The sequence below is a fragment of the Hypomesus nipponensis genome, chromosome 8 (assembly GCF_054491055.1).
Source record: "Hypomesus nipponensis isolate SF chromosome 8, ASM5449105v1, whole genome shotgun sequence".
Lineage (NCBI taxonomy): Eukaryota > Metazoa > Chordata > Actinopteri > Osmeriformes > Osmeridae > Hypomesus > Hypomesus nipponensis.
In genome coordinates this window covers 1,265,001-1,278,272 of record NC_140368.1, presented here as the reverse complement: position 1 = coordinate 1,278,272, position 13,272 = coordinate 1,265,001, and the positions used below count along the sequence as shown (strand labels likewise).

General features: G+C 41.9%; 1 protein-coding gene across 1 annotated transcript in view; it reads left to right on the top strand.

Annotated features, from left to right (window-relative positions):
• The first annotated feature begins 8,957 nt into the window (after nt 1-8,957).
• Nucleotides 8,958-13,272, top strand: part of pkd1l1 (polycystin 1 like 1, transient receptor potential channel interacting) — a 17,688-nt gene continuing 13,373 nt past the window's right edge. Inside the window, exons 1-8 of the mRNA XM_084703676.1 lie at nt 8,958-8,997; nt 9,561-9,729; nt 10,149-10,388; nt 11,433-11,565; nt 11,672-11,875; nt 12,023-12,204; nt 12,372-12,575; nt 13,068-13,225. Coding sequence (XP_084559802.1) covers nt 8,958-8,997; nt 9,561-9,729; nt 10,149-10,388; nt 11,433-11,565; nt 11,672-11,875; nt 12,023-12,204; nt 12,372-12,575; nt 13,068-13,225 — 1,330 coding nt within the window. The remainder of the gene's footprint in view (nt 8,998-9,560; nt 9,730-10,148; nt 10,389-11,432; nt 11,566-11,671; nt 11,876-12,022; nt 12,205-12,371; nt 12,576-13,067; nt 13,226-13,272) is intronic.

Below are 13,272 nucleotides of genomic sequence, written 5' to 3'. Positions count from 1 at the left end.
TCAGAGAAGGCCAACTCATTTTACATTTCATGAATTATTAAAATGTTTATATAATTCCCATATGGGACAGGCCTAGTTGTTTTATTTGAAAGTGCATAATCAGTGTGTTTATTGTTTTTGAGTTTACGATTAATGGAGACTTATGCTGAATTATTACATCATCACCGGTTATAAACCATAGATTGTTAGAATATATATATTGTGTAGGTTGGACCTGTAAACTTAAAATATATGTAAATTCCATAAATAGGCATTTAATCTATAAAATGTAATCTTAATCAAAACCAATAGGCCTATAGGCCCATAACTATCCGGCAGTTTCTTCATGCAGTGTCCTTAGTTCAGTCCTTGGATAGACCTGTCGCTCCGTCTTGTCCTGGGACTATTCTGCCGAGATTGGCGGTTGTTGGGCCGGATAGATGAAGGGGGATGTGCCCGTGGAACAGCCCTGCACGGAACCCAAAAAAACAATAAGCTACTGCGCGAGCTCTAAACACTCTCCTATCAGTTGTAAAAGTGCCCCCTGATTAGATCAAATGCCCGAAAAGCCAGATGAATCGTTAGATCGATAGAGCAACATAATTCCAAATTTACGTTTAAATATCCATCAAAACATGAGTGATGTAACATCTGGTGTTATAGAAAACCCCACAGCGTGCACGAGTGATCAAGAACGTGCAGGTTTATTGCATGGAAGACAGATGAGAGTTGCAGTTGCAAACTAATGAGAAATCTTGTATGGAAGAACATAAATTGTAATTCGCTCATAGGAGTTGAATACAACATCGTGGAAGAAGTTTTGGCGACAACTGAAGCTGAGGAATAAAATGTTTATTTTGGTCAATGTGCATTTTCATATTTTGTCTCAGATTGTGTCCAGACTACAGATCCAATGAATAACTTTCAGACAAATCTGCAAATATGCTATAGTGGATTAAGAAGAAGTCACGTGGGCTACGTTGGGTGGTTGCGGGAGGTCGCTCTTCAATGCGGCCTGAGGGAGCAAACCATGTAGCCTAGTCGAGTACTCGCGGCTCGTCACGGAGCTCAGCGCGATTTTGGAGATGATCTGAAGGAACATGGACAGGATTTAATATGTGTTATGTGTGCTTATTTAACATTTACTGACAAATAACAATTAAATCGATTTTATTCATACAGGCCGACATTGTAACTGATGAAGTGCTTTAGGCTGGTGAAATGGCCATAGCTGTGAAATATTATTTGTGTTGCTTGTCATGAGACACTATTCAATCTGTAGCCTACCACACGGCCAAAGTTCAGGTTGCAGTCGCAGTTCACTTTACTTAAGTGTAGATATCTTCAATAACTTTCCAACAGTTGCATTTCTGAATCAGTCAACATCTTGGAGTTATGAGTGACCTAAAGTTTAAGGGACTCGAGCTAGCTCTGAAAAGGTAGCACTATACTGGCTGGAGCAATTGTTTTTGCTGTATGATTATTAATATTAATATAAGTGGAGTTTATTTGAATAATCATAGAAAATTATTTGACGATAAATACTATTTATTATTATAATACTATCTTATATTTGGGGTATTCATTTTTTATTTTTTATGTTTAATTCTTCTTTGAAAGCAATTTGAAAGAAGTTATTCTGAAACAGTCTCGTGAAGCATAAAGGATTGGTATCTAGAAACAGCTGGAAGTGTAGAATATTTGTCTGTCATTTTTTATTTTTTATTTCACAAAATTAAAAACGTCTCTTAAAATGCTTCCTCTAAGTTATTGATGCAATCTAGTTAAAATAGGTTGCTTTTGTTAGTGTTGCATAGTTGTGAAGTCGTTACTTTGTACTGAAATGGTGGTCAGAGTGGTAAAGGGATAGATATGCACTTCTGACCATTGATCTTCTGCAATGTCTTTGGATAAAAGCGTCTGGTAATTTAATAAAAATGCAAAATGTTACTAATAGGCTTACGTAAATAACCTCAGACTCTGCTGTGTTGACTTAACATAGAAGTTTATACAATGTCTCTGGAGGACATTGTAGAGGCGACTAGACCTACAATCTGTGCATGTAGGCAAATTTCCAACATGGCACATTATTGCATATCAAATCAAAATTAAATCAAACATTTTTTACAAGCTGTATCACATACACCCATAGAACACGGAGCACCGAAACCAACCTAAACCCTCAAGGAAACAAAAAAAAGATACTTGGGAGGATCAGTTCAACAAGAGCTCCCCTCCTCAGAGACGGTTGGTGATACAGAGAGGTGCAGACCAAGGTAGCCTCAATTGTACAGGATTTATAAACCCCTCTCTCCCCTACATAGACCAGACCGTTTTTTTTCAAAACTATTCAATGTGTATTTTAAGAAATATTCTAGAAGAAAACGTGGGCTTCTTCTACTATATTTCGGTTATCAGGGTTGTGGTTCATTGTAATAGCTCCAACGCCTGAGTTCTCATCAATTAATAGCGTACACGCCATTGTTTGAAGGGAGGGACGTGTCCGCGTCCGCGTGCCCGCCTACGGGCATTTAGGAACAATCGGGTCCTGGGTTGACCTTTGCCCTCTCATACCACAGAAACAGGCTTATGGCGCTGCGGAAGCTGGATGGAAGCCACGGAACAAAAACAACAGTCTAACGTTTAAATACCTCTCAACATGGGACCAACATATTAATTTCATTTTAAATCTCAAACTGAAACACGAAATCGCCACACACACCTTTTAACGTGTAGCCTGACGGCGTAGACGTTCATTGATCTACACGTAATCTATATGAAATTGTGAAGTATAATCTATAGGCTAGATACATCGGTAGGTCTATAAGCGCTGTTATTATAGGAATGTATTGTCTGAGGTTTATATGGGGTGATGTCTCCGGGAAAACGTTTGACGAGAAACTTTTGAAAGCCTCCAGTCTGCACGTCATCAGATACAGAACAAATGAAGGGTCTAATATTCACATTTTTTCAATGCTTTTATATATGCCTGTAACGTCAGTTCAGCTACAATAATTCCCATACCTGCAGGATATAACAATGGAGACGAGTCGATTGTTATTAGAAGACCTTTTTCTTTCGTAAATTGCAGTTAGAAATATAATAGGGCACTTGGCCGTCTGGAACATCTCCAACTCAGGTTTCAGACAATTTTTTCGACCACTTCTTTAAATTGGGCATTCATCTAAAGGGACAAAAGGTAAAAGCAAAGAGATTCAAGCATCATTGTTCCAACCCCTCGCGGCTATGTCAAGCCTTCAATAAGCCATGGAACGTTTTTTTTCCCTTTAGACGACCATCTAATTTACGCTTCACAAAATCAAAAATTATTAATAAAACCCTTATATATAAAATGACCCCCCATCCCGTGCCCGGATTTCCGGTTTTAATCAGATCTTTACGTTACGCTGTCTGTTCGTTTCTAGTTTAGTTGGAGTGAAGCTTGTTTGCAAAGTAATTGGATCCACACAATTCCCCTGGGAATAAGACTCAAAGTATGCTGTTGAATGATTCCTACTTGAAGCTATAAAATAAGTGATAGTCTATTGCTCGTTTGTGACTTTGGGATTTAAGATTGTAAACTGTCAAATGTTAAAATATTTTAGGGGGGTGGTCGAGCAAATTATTTGGTGGGTTTACTACGATAATGCGTTAAATGGTCTTCTATTCGTGTCAGCAGGGGTTCCGGGTGCAATTAAGGAGAACAAATATATAGCCTAACCTTCTAACTAGACTATCACGTTGTAACTTGTCACTATCACTCTACAATCACACAGCCTACATGGTAGACCAGTGTGAACTTATCATTAGGGCACGGGCCTATATATCTTTTTACCAATGTTGCCTTTTATGGAAACATGTTCTTCACACTTTGACATTTTGGCGTTCAGATGTCCTTTTGTTTGTTAAGCAAGCATTAAGTATTTTAGGAATACATCATTAGTCTAAATAACACCATTCTTCATAGACTGCTCGACCTTTTCCTGTAGGCAAAGGTCTGTATATTTCGACGCATCCATTGAGTTATTTTATAGAAGCTGAAAATTCATCCATCGCTGCAGGATGCAACAGTTGATGCTCGTTGCGTTGGTGTGAGTTGAATGTTTATGAAGTATCTCTCTTCTTCATGGTCAGAGAATATTCTCTGAAAAGTGTCCATGTTGGTGTTTGGTGTGAATATTCACACCAACATGGAAACTGTCTCCAACAATTTCAGTAAGTAGATAATTAGTCAAAGCTATAGTCATTTCTTCAGTCAACCCTTCTGTATAATTAGCCTAAGAGGCCTGAATGTGTTAGTCTAAAGCACAGATTTTTGCATTGTGAGCCCTTTGACCTTCAGATATGACTTAAATGTTACTTCAATTGGCTTTAAATTGCGAGCCCTTTACACCATAAATAATTACAATTAAATAGATGTGTAGCTAATTCTATGGCATACAGTGTTTAAAATTGTGTTGTCCGTTTTGTTCCTCAGCTACACCGAAAGCACCTCGAGGATTAATTGGAAAAGTATAAATCGTCTGGCAAATGAGAGCTGTGGTCAACGCTGAGTTGGGCCAATGCTCATTATTTTATTTTATTTATTTTATCTAATTGGACGGACTATCCGACACTTAAATGTAATAGGTGACTTTATTGCACCCACCAGTCGTTAAATTTATAATTAATCTTGTGTCCAATTGCGCAATTTGGGGCGAGCCTAAATTGTCGGCCTATCTGTATTAAGATAAACTGCGTAGGTATACATTAACTATAGTAATCATTTCCCAATAAACAACTTATTTGAGACCTAACAAACTTTAATAGTGTGGAGTTTGTATTAAGACATGGTGATGGTCTTGGTCTTATCTTTAGAATGATTATGGACCTATGTTTAATAGCCTAAAAAAACATTTATGGGTTAATAAGCAGTCATGGCAATCGAAATCAACAAATCGCGGAGGGAAACCAACAATATAAGATGGATATTAAACGTTTGTTTTGCGTTTCGAAGGACAAAAAAAAATAAAAATAAAGAAAGTTAGGCCACATTATAATTAGAAATCTGACCATGTAGAGCCTAAGTTGAAAAAACAAAGGCGACCAATACTGTAGAGTATAGTTTATTAAAATATCTGTTAACTCTTTTCCTAAAACAAAGTCAAAGGTAGCCTAATCTTAACGGTGGCCCGTCTATCAAGACGACTGAAAGACAATGTGTAGCCTCTATACACAAAACATCATTCTAAAATGACAAACATCGCGGGAATAAAATTAATGTTCAAATATGTTTTAAATTCGTAAATAAAAATCTCGAAAACATCTGTTGTTGGATATTGGTTGGTTGGCTAGATGTGCGTGCCTAGTTTGGCGTAAATCATATGCTTACATAATAGGTAGGCTAACATCCACTGTAACATTTTCTGCAGGAATCGGCTGTTGAATTGCAATAGGCCTAGCATATCGGTGTGAATTAATTATTCAGAGGTGTTTATGCAGCACTATATTGCTTTTACTAGGCTATATGATGGCCGTGTATGGATCATCATCGAGGATTTGTATAACTTTTTCCATTTGTGGAATTAGGCTAAATGACATGAAGCCAACGAATTTGGAGACTATGTTGCCTTCTCCAACAGCTTTCAACGCTGATGGCCAATGCCGGTCCTATCAAGATTTAGGCGACGATTTCGCCCTTTATAATATCCCATGCTAAACAACTAAACTTGGAAAATGTCCATGTTAAGAGTTAAGAGTAGGCTAGCTTAGGCTAGCACACTGAAAGACAGAGATGAACTAAAAAAAATACGGACGCTTGTTCGTCTTTCAGCTCCTGGTCAAAGCCTCTAAGCGATTTTGCAGTCTATTGTCGCCGTCCTCCGGTCACTTAGAGTAGTGATGAGCGGTCTTAAAGGGGATGTCAAGGAAACCGGAAAGAAAATTTAAGGTGGATCTACAGAGATACTGAGGCAGCATCCTAGAACTTAGAAGTGACCCATGGGGCACGCGCCTGGCCTGTTTGAAAGCCATGTCAGTTTGTAATGTTTTAACGATATTATTGGTCATAAAATATCACTATGTTGACATTTCATTTTCGTCTCAGGGGCTAACTGCCCTATAGCTGATAATAACCTAATGTGCTACGGTAAACTATGTTGGAATTATGGAAATGTATGGAAATTGAATGAAATAGATATAGAAATAGAAAAAGTAAGACGTAGCCTACAAAAAGAAACCGTTTTCCCTTTGGTCTATAGGCTACATTACAAGATGTGATTTTTATTTCAGAAACGTGTAGGCTATAAACCCAACATGTAGCAGGTATGTTTGCCTGCTTTTAATTTGGTTCCTTACTCTCATTCAGAAACAACACAGTAGCCTAAACCCCTGTTAAACATTAAAGACGATGAGAACGATGAGGACGTTGCCTACTGCAGCAGTAGATCACTCACGATGGAGTCATCAGTTAACACGACGTAACCGAAAAGCTATGCAGAAACGGGATTTATTAATTTTTCATGTTGTGGTTGGGATATGAATGTTTTGCTTTATGGTTAATGGTTAGGCAGGCTATAAATACGGCAAATATGCATAGTTTAGGCTACTTCACTGACCAGCCAATCCATATCTCTTTTCATTTGAAACGATACGTAGTTGTATATCTCTCCAATAACATCCTTGAGGTTTAAGTCTAATTACGCTTCTATATTTAGCCTGAACGCTACAAGCAAATTATGGCTTCTCTATAATAAGATTAGCATAACCTCTAATAAATAATAAACTGCTAGTGGAACAGTATAGCCTAATGCCTGCAGCAGGCTATACTTTCTCCCCTCATCTTTAGTAAAGGTCAGTGGCAAATATATAATAAAAAGTAAGCTTGGCTACGGGGTAATTAATCAGAAAAATATGATGATTATAAAGAGAATCATTCATTTTTCTTTCTAAGTTGGGGTGGACAATTGTCCAACCATTAGGCTACATTCTTATGTAGGAATATTTCATGGCCGGTTAACCGTTTATTTTCCTACTGTTGCTAATAAGTATAGGTAAAAAATATTATAGCCAGTGCCATAAAACAACATAATTAACTTCATACCATATCACAATGTTTTCAATGAAGTGCTATATCCTTAAAAAAAAGCTAAGCAACTAAATGAGATTGGTGGAATACAGTATAACAAGTTGACCGAGTTGAATTTAAAGATCTTTAGCGTTTAAATAGGCTGTGACTTGTGGTGCGCTCTTAGGCCTACTTTATTTACAAAAAGAGAATGGATTGGCGAAACATCTTTATTGCAGTCTGCCCATATCTCAAGAGGATGCACGTATTTATTGTTGTAACGATTGTGATTAGCCTGACGACTGGCATTTAAGATAGCCTATTTGATTTTCTGGGACATTTTTGGGATGATATCTGAAAATGAGGTCAGACTGTGAAAACAAATGGAATTAATGGAAAAACGTAGGCCTAAAGCCATGTTATAGTCTATCTTAAACCAGAACGTGTCGCGTGTTGACCACCCATATGTGACGCGTTCGGGTCCAGTGTGACCATGTCGTCACCTCTGCTCTCTCCCTGCTCAAGTCACCATTGTTTGGATTCTTCCCAAGGTCATAAAATGAACGTAGTTTAGACCTGTCCCATTTATTTATGTTTTAATTTTAATTCAATTTAATTTCACTTTAGGTCATTGGTTACTCAAACAGCCATGCAAGCTGTAGACAGGCTATTGGCCTATAAAATAAATAAAATAAAACATCTTTCCATAGACCTATCATAGGCTATAGGGTCTGCGTGTGCGCGTAGGTGTGTGTGCATGGGGCATGTTATTACCCCATTCTTCTCAAGTGAATTGAAGTCCGGCTTTGCATACAGTAGCCTATAGTCTGCCGACGTATTCCACCTTTTCGGGGGGTGATGGTGTGATATTTTGAAAACACCACTCTCCCTCATCAGATTGTCCCTTGAAACCTGCCTGCCTCTAATATTCATAGCCACTACGTCGCTTGTAACACTGCATTGGAGTCGACTGTGTTCTACGGTGCAATTTAACCAGACAAATGCATCGTTCGTGTTCGCTAAGACTACTACTCGTGAGTCTTGTGATGGTCGACATCTGCAGCGCTGCTAGAAAACGCTCTTCAGGAACAGGCATGCTGATCGGTTTGTAACCAGTTTATTCAATTTAGACTATAGTCTATTAGGCTATCGGTGGCATGGACTAGGCTACCCCTTTCGGCTAACAATCGCAAATTGAACAAAATATAATCATAAAAAAAAGTTCTAATAAAAGGCTACATAAAAAATCCAAAATGTACTCTGGGTTTCACAGGGTCGACGTGGGGTTGTCTGTGCGTTTACGCGACCCCGGTTTGGGACCGTTTTTACAAAACACCGTATGCTGAAGAAGTGACCCCTGCCGCCCGCTGTCTCCCGTGTCTCGCTCAGGGGTGAGTGTTCAAATGAAGCTGTTTGAAAGAAGAAGAAAGGTGTTTAAGATGCTGTTGGGGTAATAGTTGTGCGATATACGCCTAAATACGCCTTCCGAGGCAATAGCCTACAGCCAAATGGGAAGATTTTCTAGACAATTATTTAATGCTTACAATTTTTTGTGTGTGTGTGTGTGTGTGTGGGGGGGGGGGTGTATTCATGGAACTTCTAATCTAACTACAACTACGGTGCTCTTGGCGAAAAAACACAGACCCTCACACATAATTTGTAAAGCCGCATTCTGTTAATAAACTCGATTGCTCGACCTATATTCCCTTTTAGAGCCTATGGGGAACTTGGCGTTTTATCCACTAAAATATTCACCTATGTGCTTAAAACCACAGCCTGGTAGGTGTTTTGTCAGTAATAGATAACGAAAGGGACAATTCCTGTTGTTGGGCGCTTTTACGTCAAAGATCCCAGACTGGAGCGTTATCCAGGCGGAGGCGTAGGCCTAACTGCAGTGAACTGGTTGACCGACTGGTGACGAGGAAGTGTCTTCATGGCACCGTCCTTGTTGGGTCAGACCCCGCCGGGCAGAGGTGAGCTGCCGGTCACCGGTCATTTTACTTTCCCTTTTTTATTAACATTCGCGGGTATATACTTGTTAGACTTTGTATCACTTCCTGTAAATATTTTTTGCACGTAGGCGTCGTCAATGTAAAAACTTTAATGTAAATTAAAGTTTAGTATTTTGTCAATGTTTCGTAAATGTTTCTTAATGATGTGGTTTATTTTATTTTTCTAAGGATTTCTGACAGGGAACACAGGGGTAACGTTGCAACTGTAACCCAGCGAAGGCGTCACGAGCCAGTCTTCAGGCCTGATGGTATAAAGATTTATAACATTGTGTTAATTTAGAAGTTAACATTTAGTCTTATATCAACCTATTGATCTGTGTAGTCCCGCTTACGTTTTGGGGCAGAGGTAAGAACTTGTGTATGTTTGACTAATGTAAACTACTAACCACATGTAACACATGTAGCCTACCCTACTTGCAGTCTTGTGTGTGGTAGGGCTATGTCAGAGTTAAACTGTGGTCTTGTGTGTGGTATGTCAGAGTTTAGCCGTGTGTTTACGGTGCCGTCTATCCTGTGTTTCCCAGTGGTGAGGATTCACACGGATAAGGAAGCGTATCCCACGGACGAGGTTGTCACGTTCCTGGCCCTGCCGTCGGAGGGTGGTCCTCGGGAGTTCCTGTGGCGCTTCGGAGATTCTCGCCCCATCAGAACGACCTCGCCTACCGTCTCCAGGAGATACCGCACACCTGGCAGGTAACATCTACACACGTCACAAAGCAGTACACCTGGCAGGTAACATCTACACACGTCACAAAGCAGTACACCTGGCAGGTAACATCCACACATGTCACACAGCAGGGGGTGTGAAGAGGCTGGAGAAAGGGTAAATAATATCAATGTATGACACAAGCAAGATTTAAACCAAATAATCAACACAACCATTTCTGTTCCCAGTGATATTAAAGCACTTACTTCTTAATCATAGAGAAGGTAAAGCTAGTGACAGCACATACACAACACTTCGTACAGTAATCACACTGAAGATTAAGACTGCACTGTTGTAGTATTACTGCATTTGCGAGTGTTTGTTCTCGTCTTCAATCAACACACCTATCGTGACCCTCATGGCTTCTCTCCATCATGGCCCTCTCCTCTCCCTCACCTGTGTGCAGGTACATCGTGGTGGTGACGGCAAGCGACGGTGTGACCTCCGTGACCTCTGAGCCTCTCCACCTGGTGGTCCAGACAGCCGTGAGTCCCAGCAGGCTGGTGCATCTGCCCTCGGTGGTCCAGAACCACAGCCTGGTCTTCAGCTGCAGGACCCGCGCCGGCACCAACATCACCTACAGCTGGAGCTTCGGGGACGGGGAGAGCAGGACGGGACAGAGCACAGAACAGCACACCTTCTACAGGTGAGAGGGTAGAACACAGCACACCTTCTACAGGTGAGAGGGTAGAACACAGCACACCTTCTACAGGTGAGAGGGTAGAACACAGCACACCTTCTACAGGTGAGAGGGTAGAACACAGCACACCTTCTACAGGTGAGAGGGTAGAACACAGCACACCTTCTACAGGTGAGAGGGTAGAACACAGCACACCTTCTACAGGTGAGAGGGTAGGACACAGCACACCTTCTACAGGTGAGAGGGTAGAACACAGCACACCTTCTACAGGTGAGAGGGTAGGACACAGCACACCTTCTACAGGTGAGAGGGTAGAACACAGCACACCTTCTACAGGTGAGAGGGTAGAACACAGCACACCTTCTACAGGTGAGAGGGTAGAACACAGCACACCTTCTACAGGTGAGAGGGTAGAACACAGCACACCTTCTACAGGTGAGAGGGTAGAACACAGCACACCTTCTACAGGTGAGAGGGTAGAACACAGCACACCTTCTACAGGTGAGAGGGTAGAACACAGCACACCTTCTACAGGTGAGAGGGTAGAACACAGCACACCTTCTACAGGTGAGAGGGTATAACACAGCACACCTTCTACAGGTGAGAGGGTAGAACAGGTCGAACAGCACACCTATGAAAGTGACAGCTAAATGAAACGTTGAGTTGTGCATATTTAAATGTTAAATTGAGTTCTAAATATTACCGACGCTTCCACCAGAGTGAGTTATTTTTTTCAAAACGGAAGCTAGCTAGCTTTAGTTAGCTTCCATTACCTAGCAACCTAGCAACCTAGCATAATACTCGTAGCAATGCTACTACCTGCTAGTGTTACTTGTCAGCCTTCTAATTGTAAATTTTGAAGCCATACCATGGCGTTTGTCATGTAGTTTTTGTCCATCGGAAAATAGTCAGTTGGAATGTTCAGGATCACACGTGTGACGGTACTCTGTGGGGCCCGCTTTCAAACGATCACATATGTGTGACGCTACTAATGAACAGGTTAAGACATTAAAAAACTGACAGAGCTCCGTGTGTTGCGTGTCCGTGCAGGACGGGAGTGTTCAGGGTGGAGCTGACCCTGTCCAACCTGGTCAGCTCCACCTCCCTGCTGGGGGAGGTGTTCGTGGTGGTCCGGCCCTGCCAGCCCCCGCCTGTGAAGAACATGGGTCCTCTCAACACACAGGTGAGACTCTACCTGAGGGATGGAGGAGAGAGGGACACAAAGGGGATTATATATATTCTCCCCCCCCCCCCCCTCTATCTCTCCCTCTCTCCTCTCCGCCGCCCAGGTGAGGAGGGATCAGAAGTTGCGTCTGAGTGTGACGTTGGAGACGGAGGTGCAGTGTGACGTGTCCCGGGGTCTCGGGTACCACTGGACGGTGCGTGACCCCCGGGGGCTGGTCGTCCCCCTGCCAGGCGTGGACACTCACCGGCAGAGTCTGACGCTGCCCACACACACCCTGCTGTACGGCACCTACACCGCTGTAGCGAGGGTGAGACAGAGCTTTACCAGTCACAATTCATGAGCTTTATACATGGGGATGGGTACAGCTTAGTGGTTCGAACATTTGACTGCAGGTCAAGAGGTTGGAGGGTCAAATTCCCCAAACAAAATTGGCCTCCTCCTGTGAGCCTGGTAGGTGAGTGTTGTGGGCAGCGTGGTGTACAGCAACTACAGCGTGCGTGTGGAGGTGCTGCCCTCCCCCCCAGTGGCCTTCATCCTGGGGGGCACCAACGTCTTTCTGGCCCGCGGGAATGTCAGTGCTCTCGCCCTGGACGGACACCGCTCCTACGACCCTGACCAGCCTGCTGGACCTCTCAGGTACTGGGCCTGCAGGCCGGTTTCTGCTATGTTGCTGGTCATCTTTACTAAAAGCTTCTGCAAGATATCATTTTATATCCAATTTTAGTCATTAATATTCTAATATAGTAATATTGTTCATGTCTCAAACATAAACCCTTCATTGTCACTTAACCCCGCCTTCTCAGCTACAGCTGGAGCTGTAAGCCAATCAGCTCCATTGACAGCTCCTGTTTCGACCAACCGGTGGACACCTCCTTGCCCGTGCTGCTGTTGCCGGACGGAGCTTTGAAGCAAAGCTTTGACCAGTTCCGGTTCACCCTCACGGTTAGCAGCGGGGAACGCTCTGCCTCCTCGGACACCTTCGTCACGGTAACACCACACCTGTCCAGGTGAGGGTGATGCAGAGAAGAATGTTCCTGAACACATCCTGAAGCCCTTCGTGTCTTATTGTTATTGTGTCTTATCTTAGATTTTTTTTTCCAAAAACAATTAGATTTAGTACAGTAGAGTTTAGTAGAGTCCTCATCAAGTACTCATCAATGATTCTTTTTCTATTTCTTTCAACCTTTTGAAACTTTTTGTCAAAAATATTTTTTAAACCTTTAGAAATGTGTTTTACAAAACCTTAAAAAATGTAAATAAAATATAAGTCATTTTTTCAACCTTTCGAAAAAAAAATTCTAAACATTTTTGTCACACAAAGTGGAAGGAGTTTCTTTCTAATGAAATGCAATATGAGTACTAGTAAATGCTTACAAATATCAGTAGAAGGGCAATATTAAGTTGCAATATAGTTTGGACCATTTTGTCACAGGATTTTTCTTAGAGAAATGTGATCCTGACTCTGACTGTTGTGAACAGACATGTTCCTCTGCTCCCAGGAGAGTGTGGATGAACTGTTCCCTGCGTCAGGGAGACCGGCTGAACTGGGACCAGGCGCTGTCTGTCCGGGCGGGGTGTGAAGGCTGTGGCCTGGACCCTGTGCTCTACTCCTGGACCCTCTTTGTGGTCAACGCCACCAGTAAGGTGCAGATAGACGGTGAGACATTACGTGTGTGTGTCCGGTGTCTTTAACTTTAGCAAACA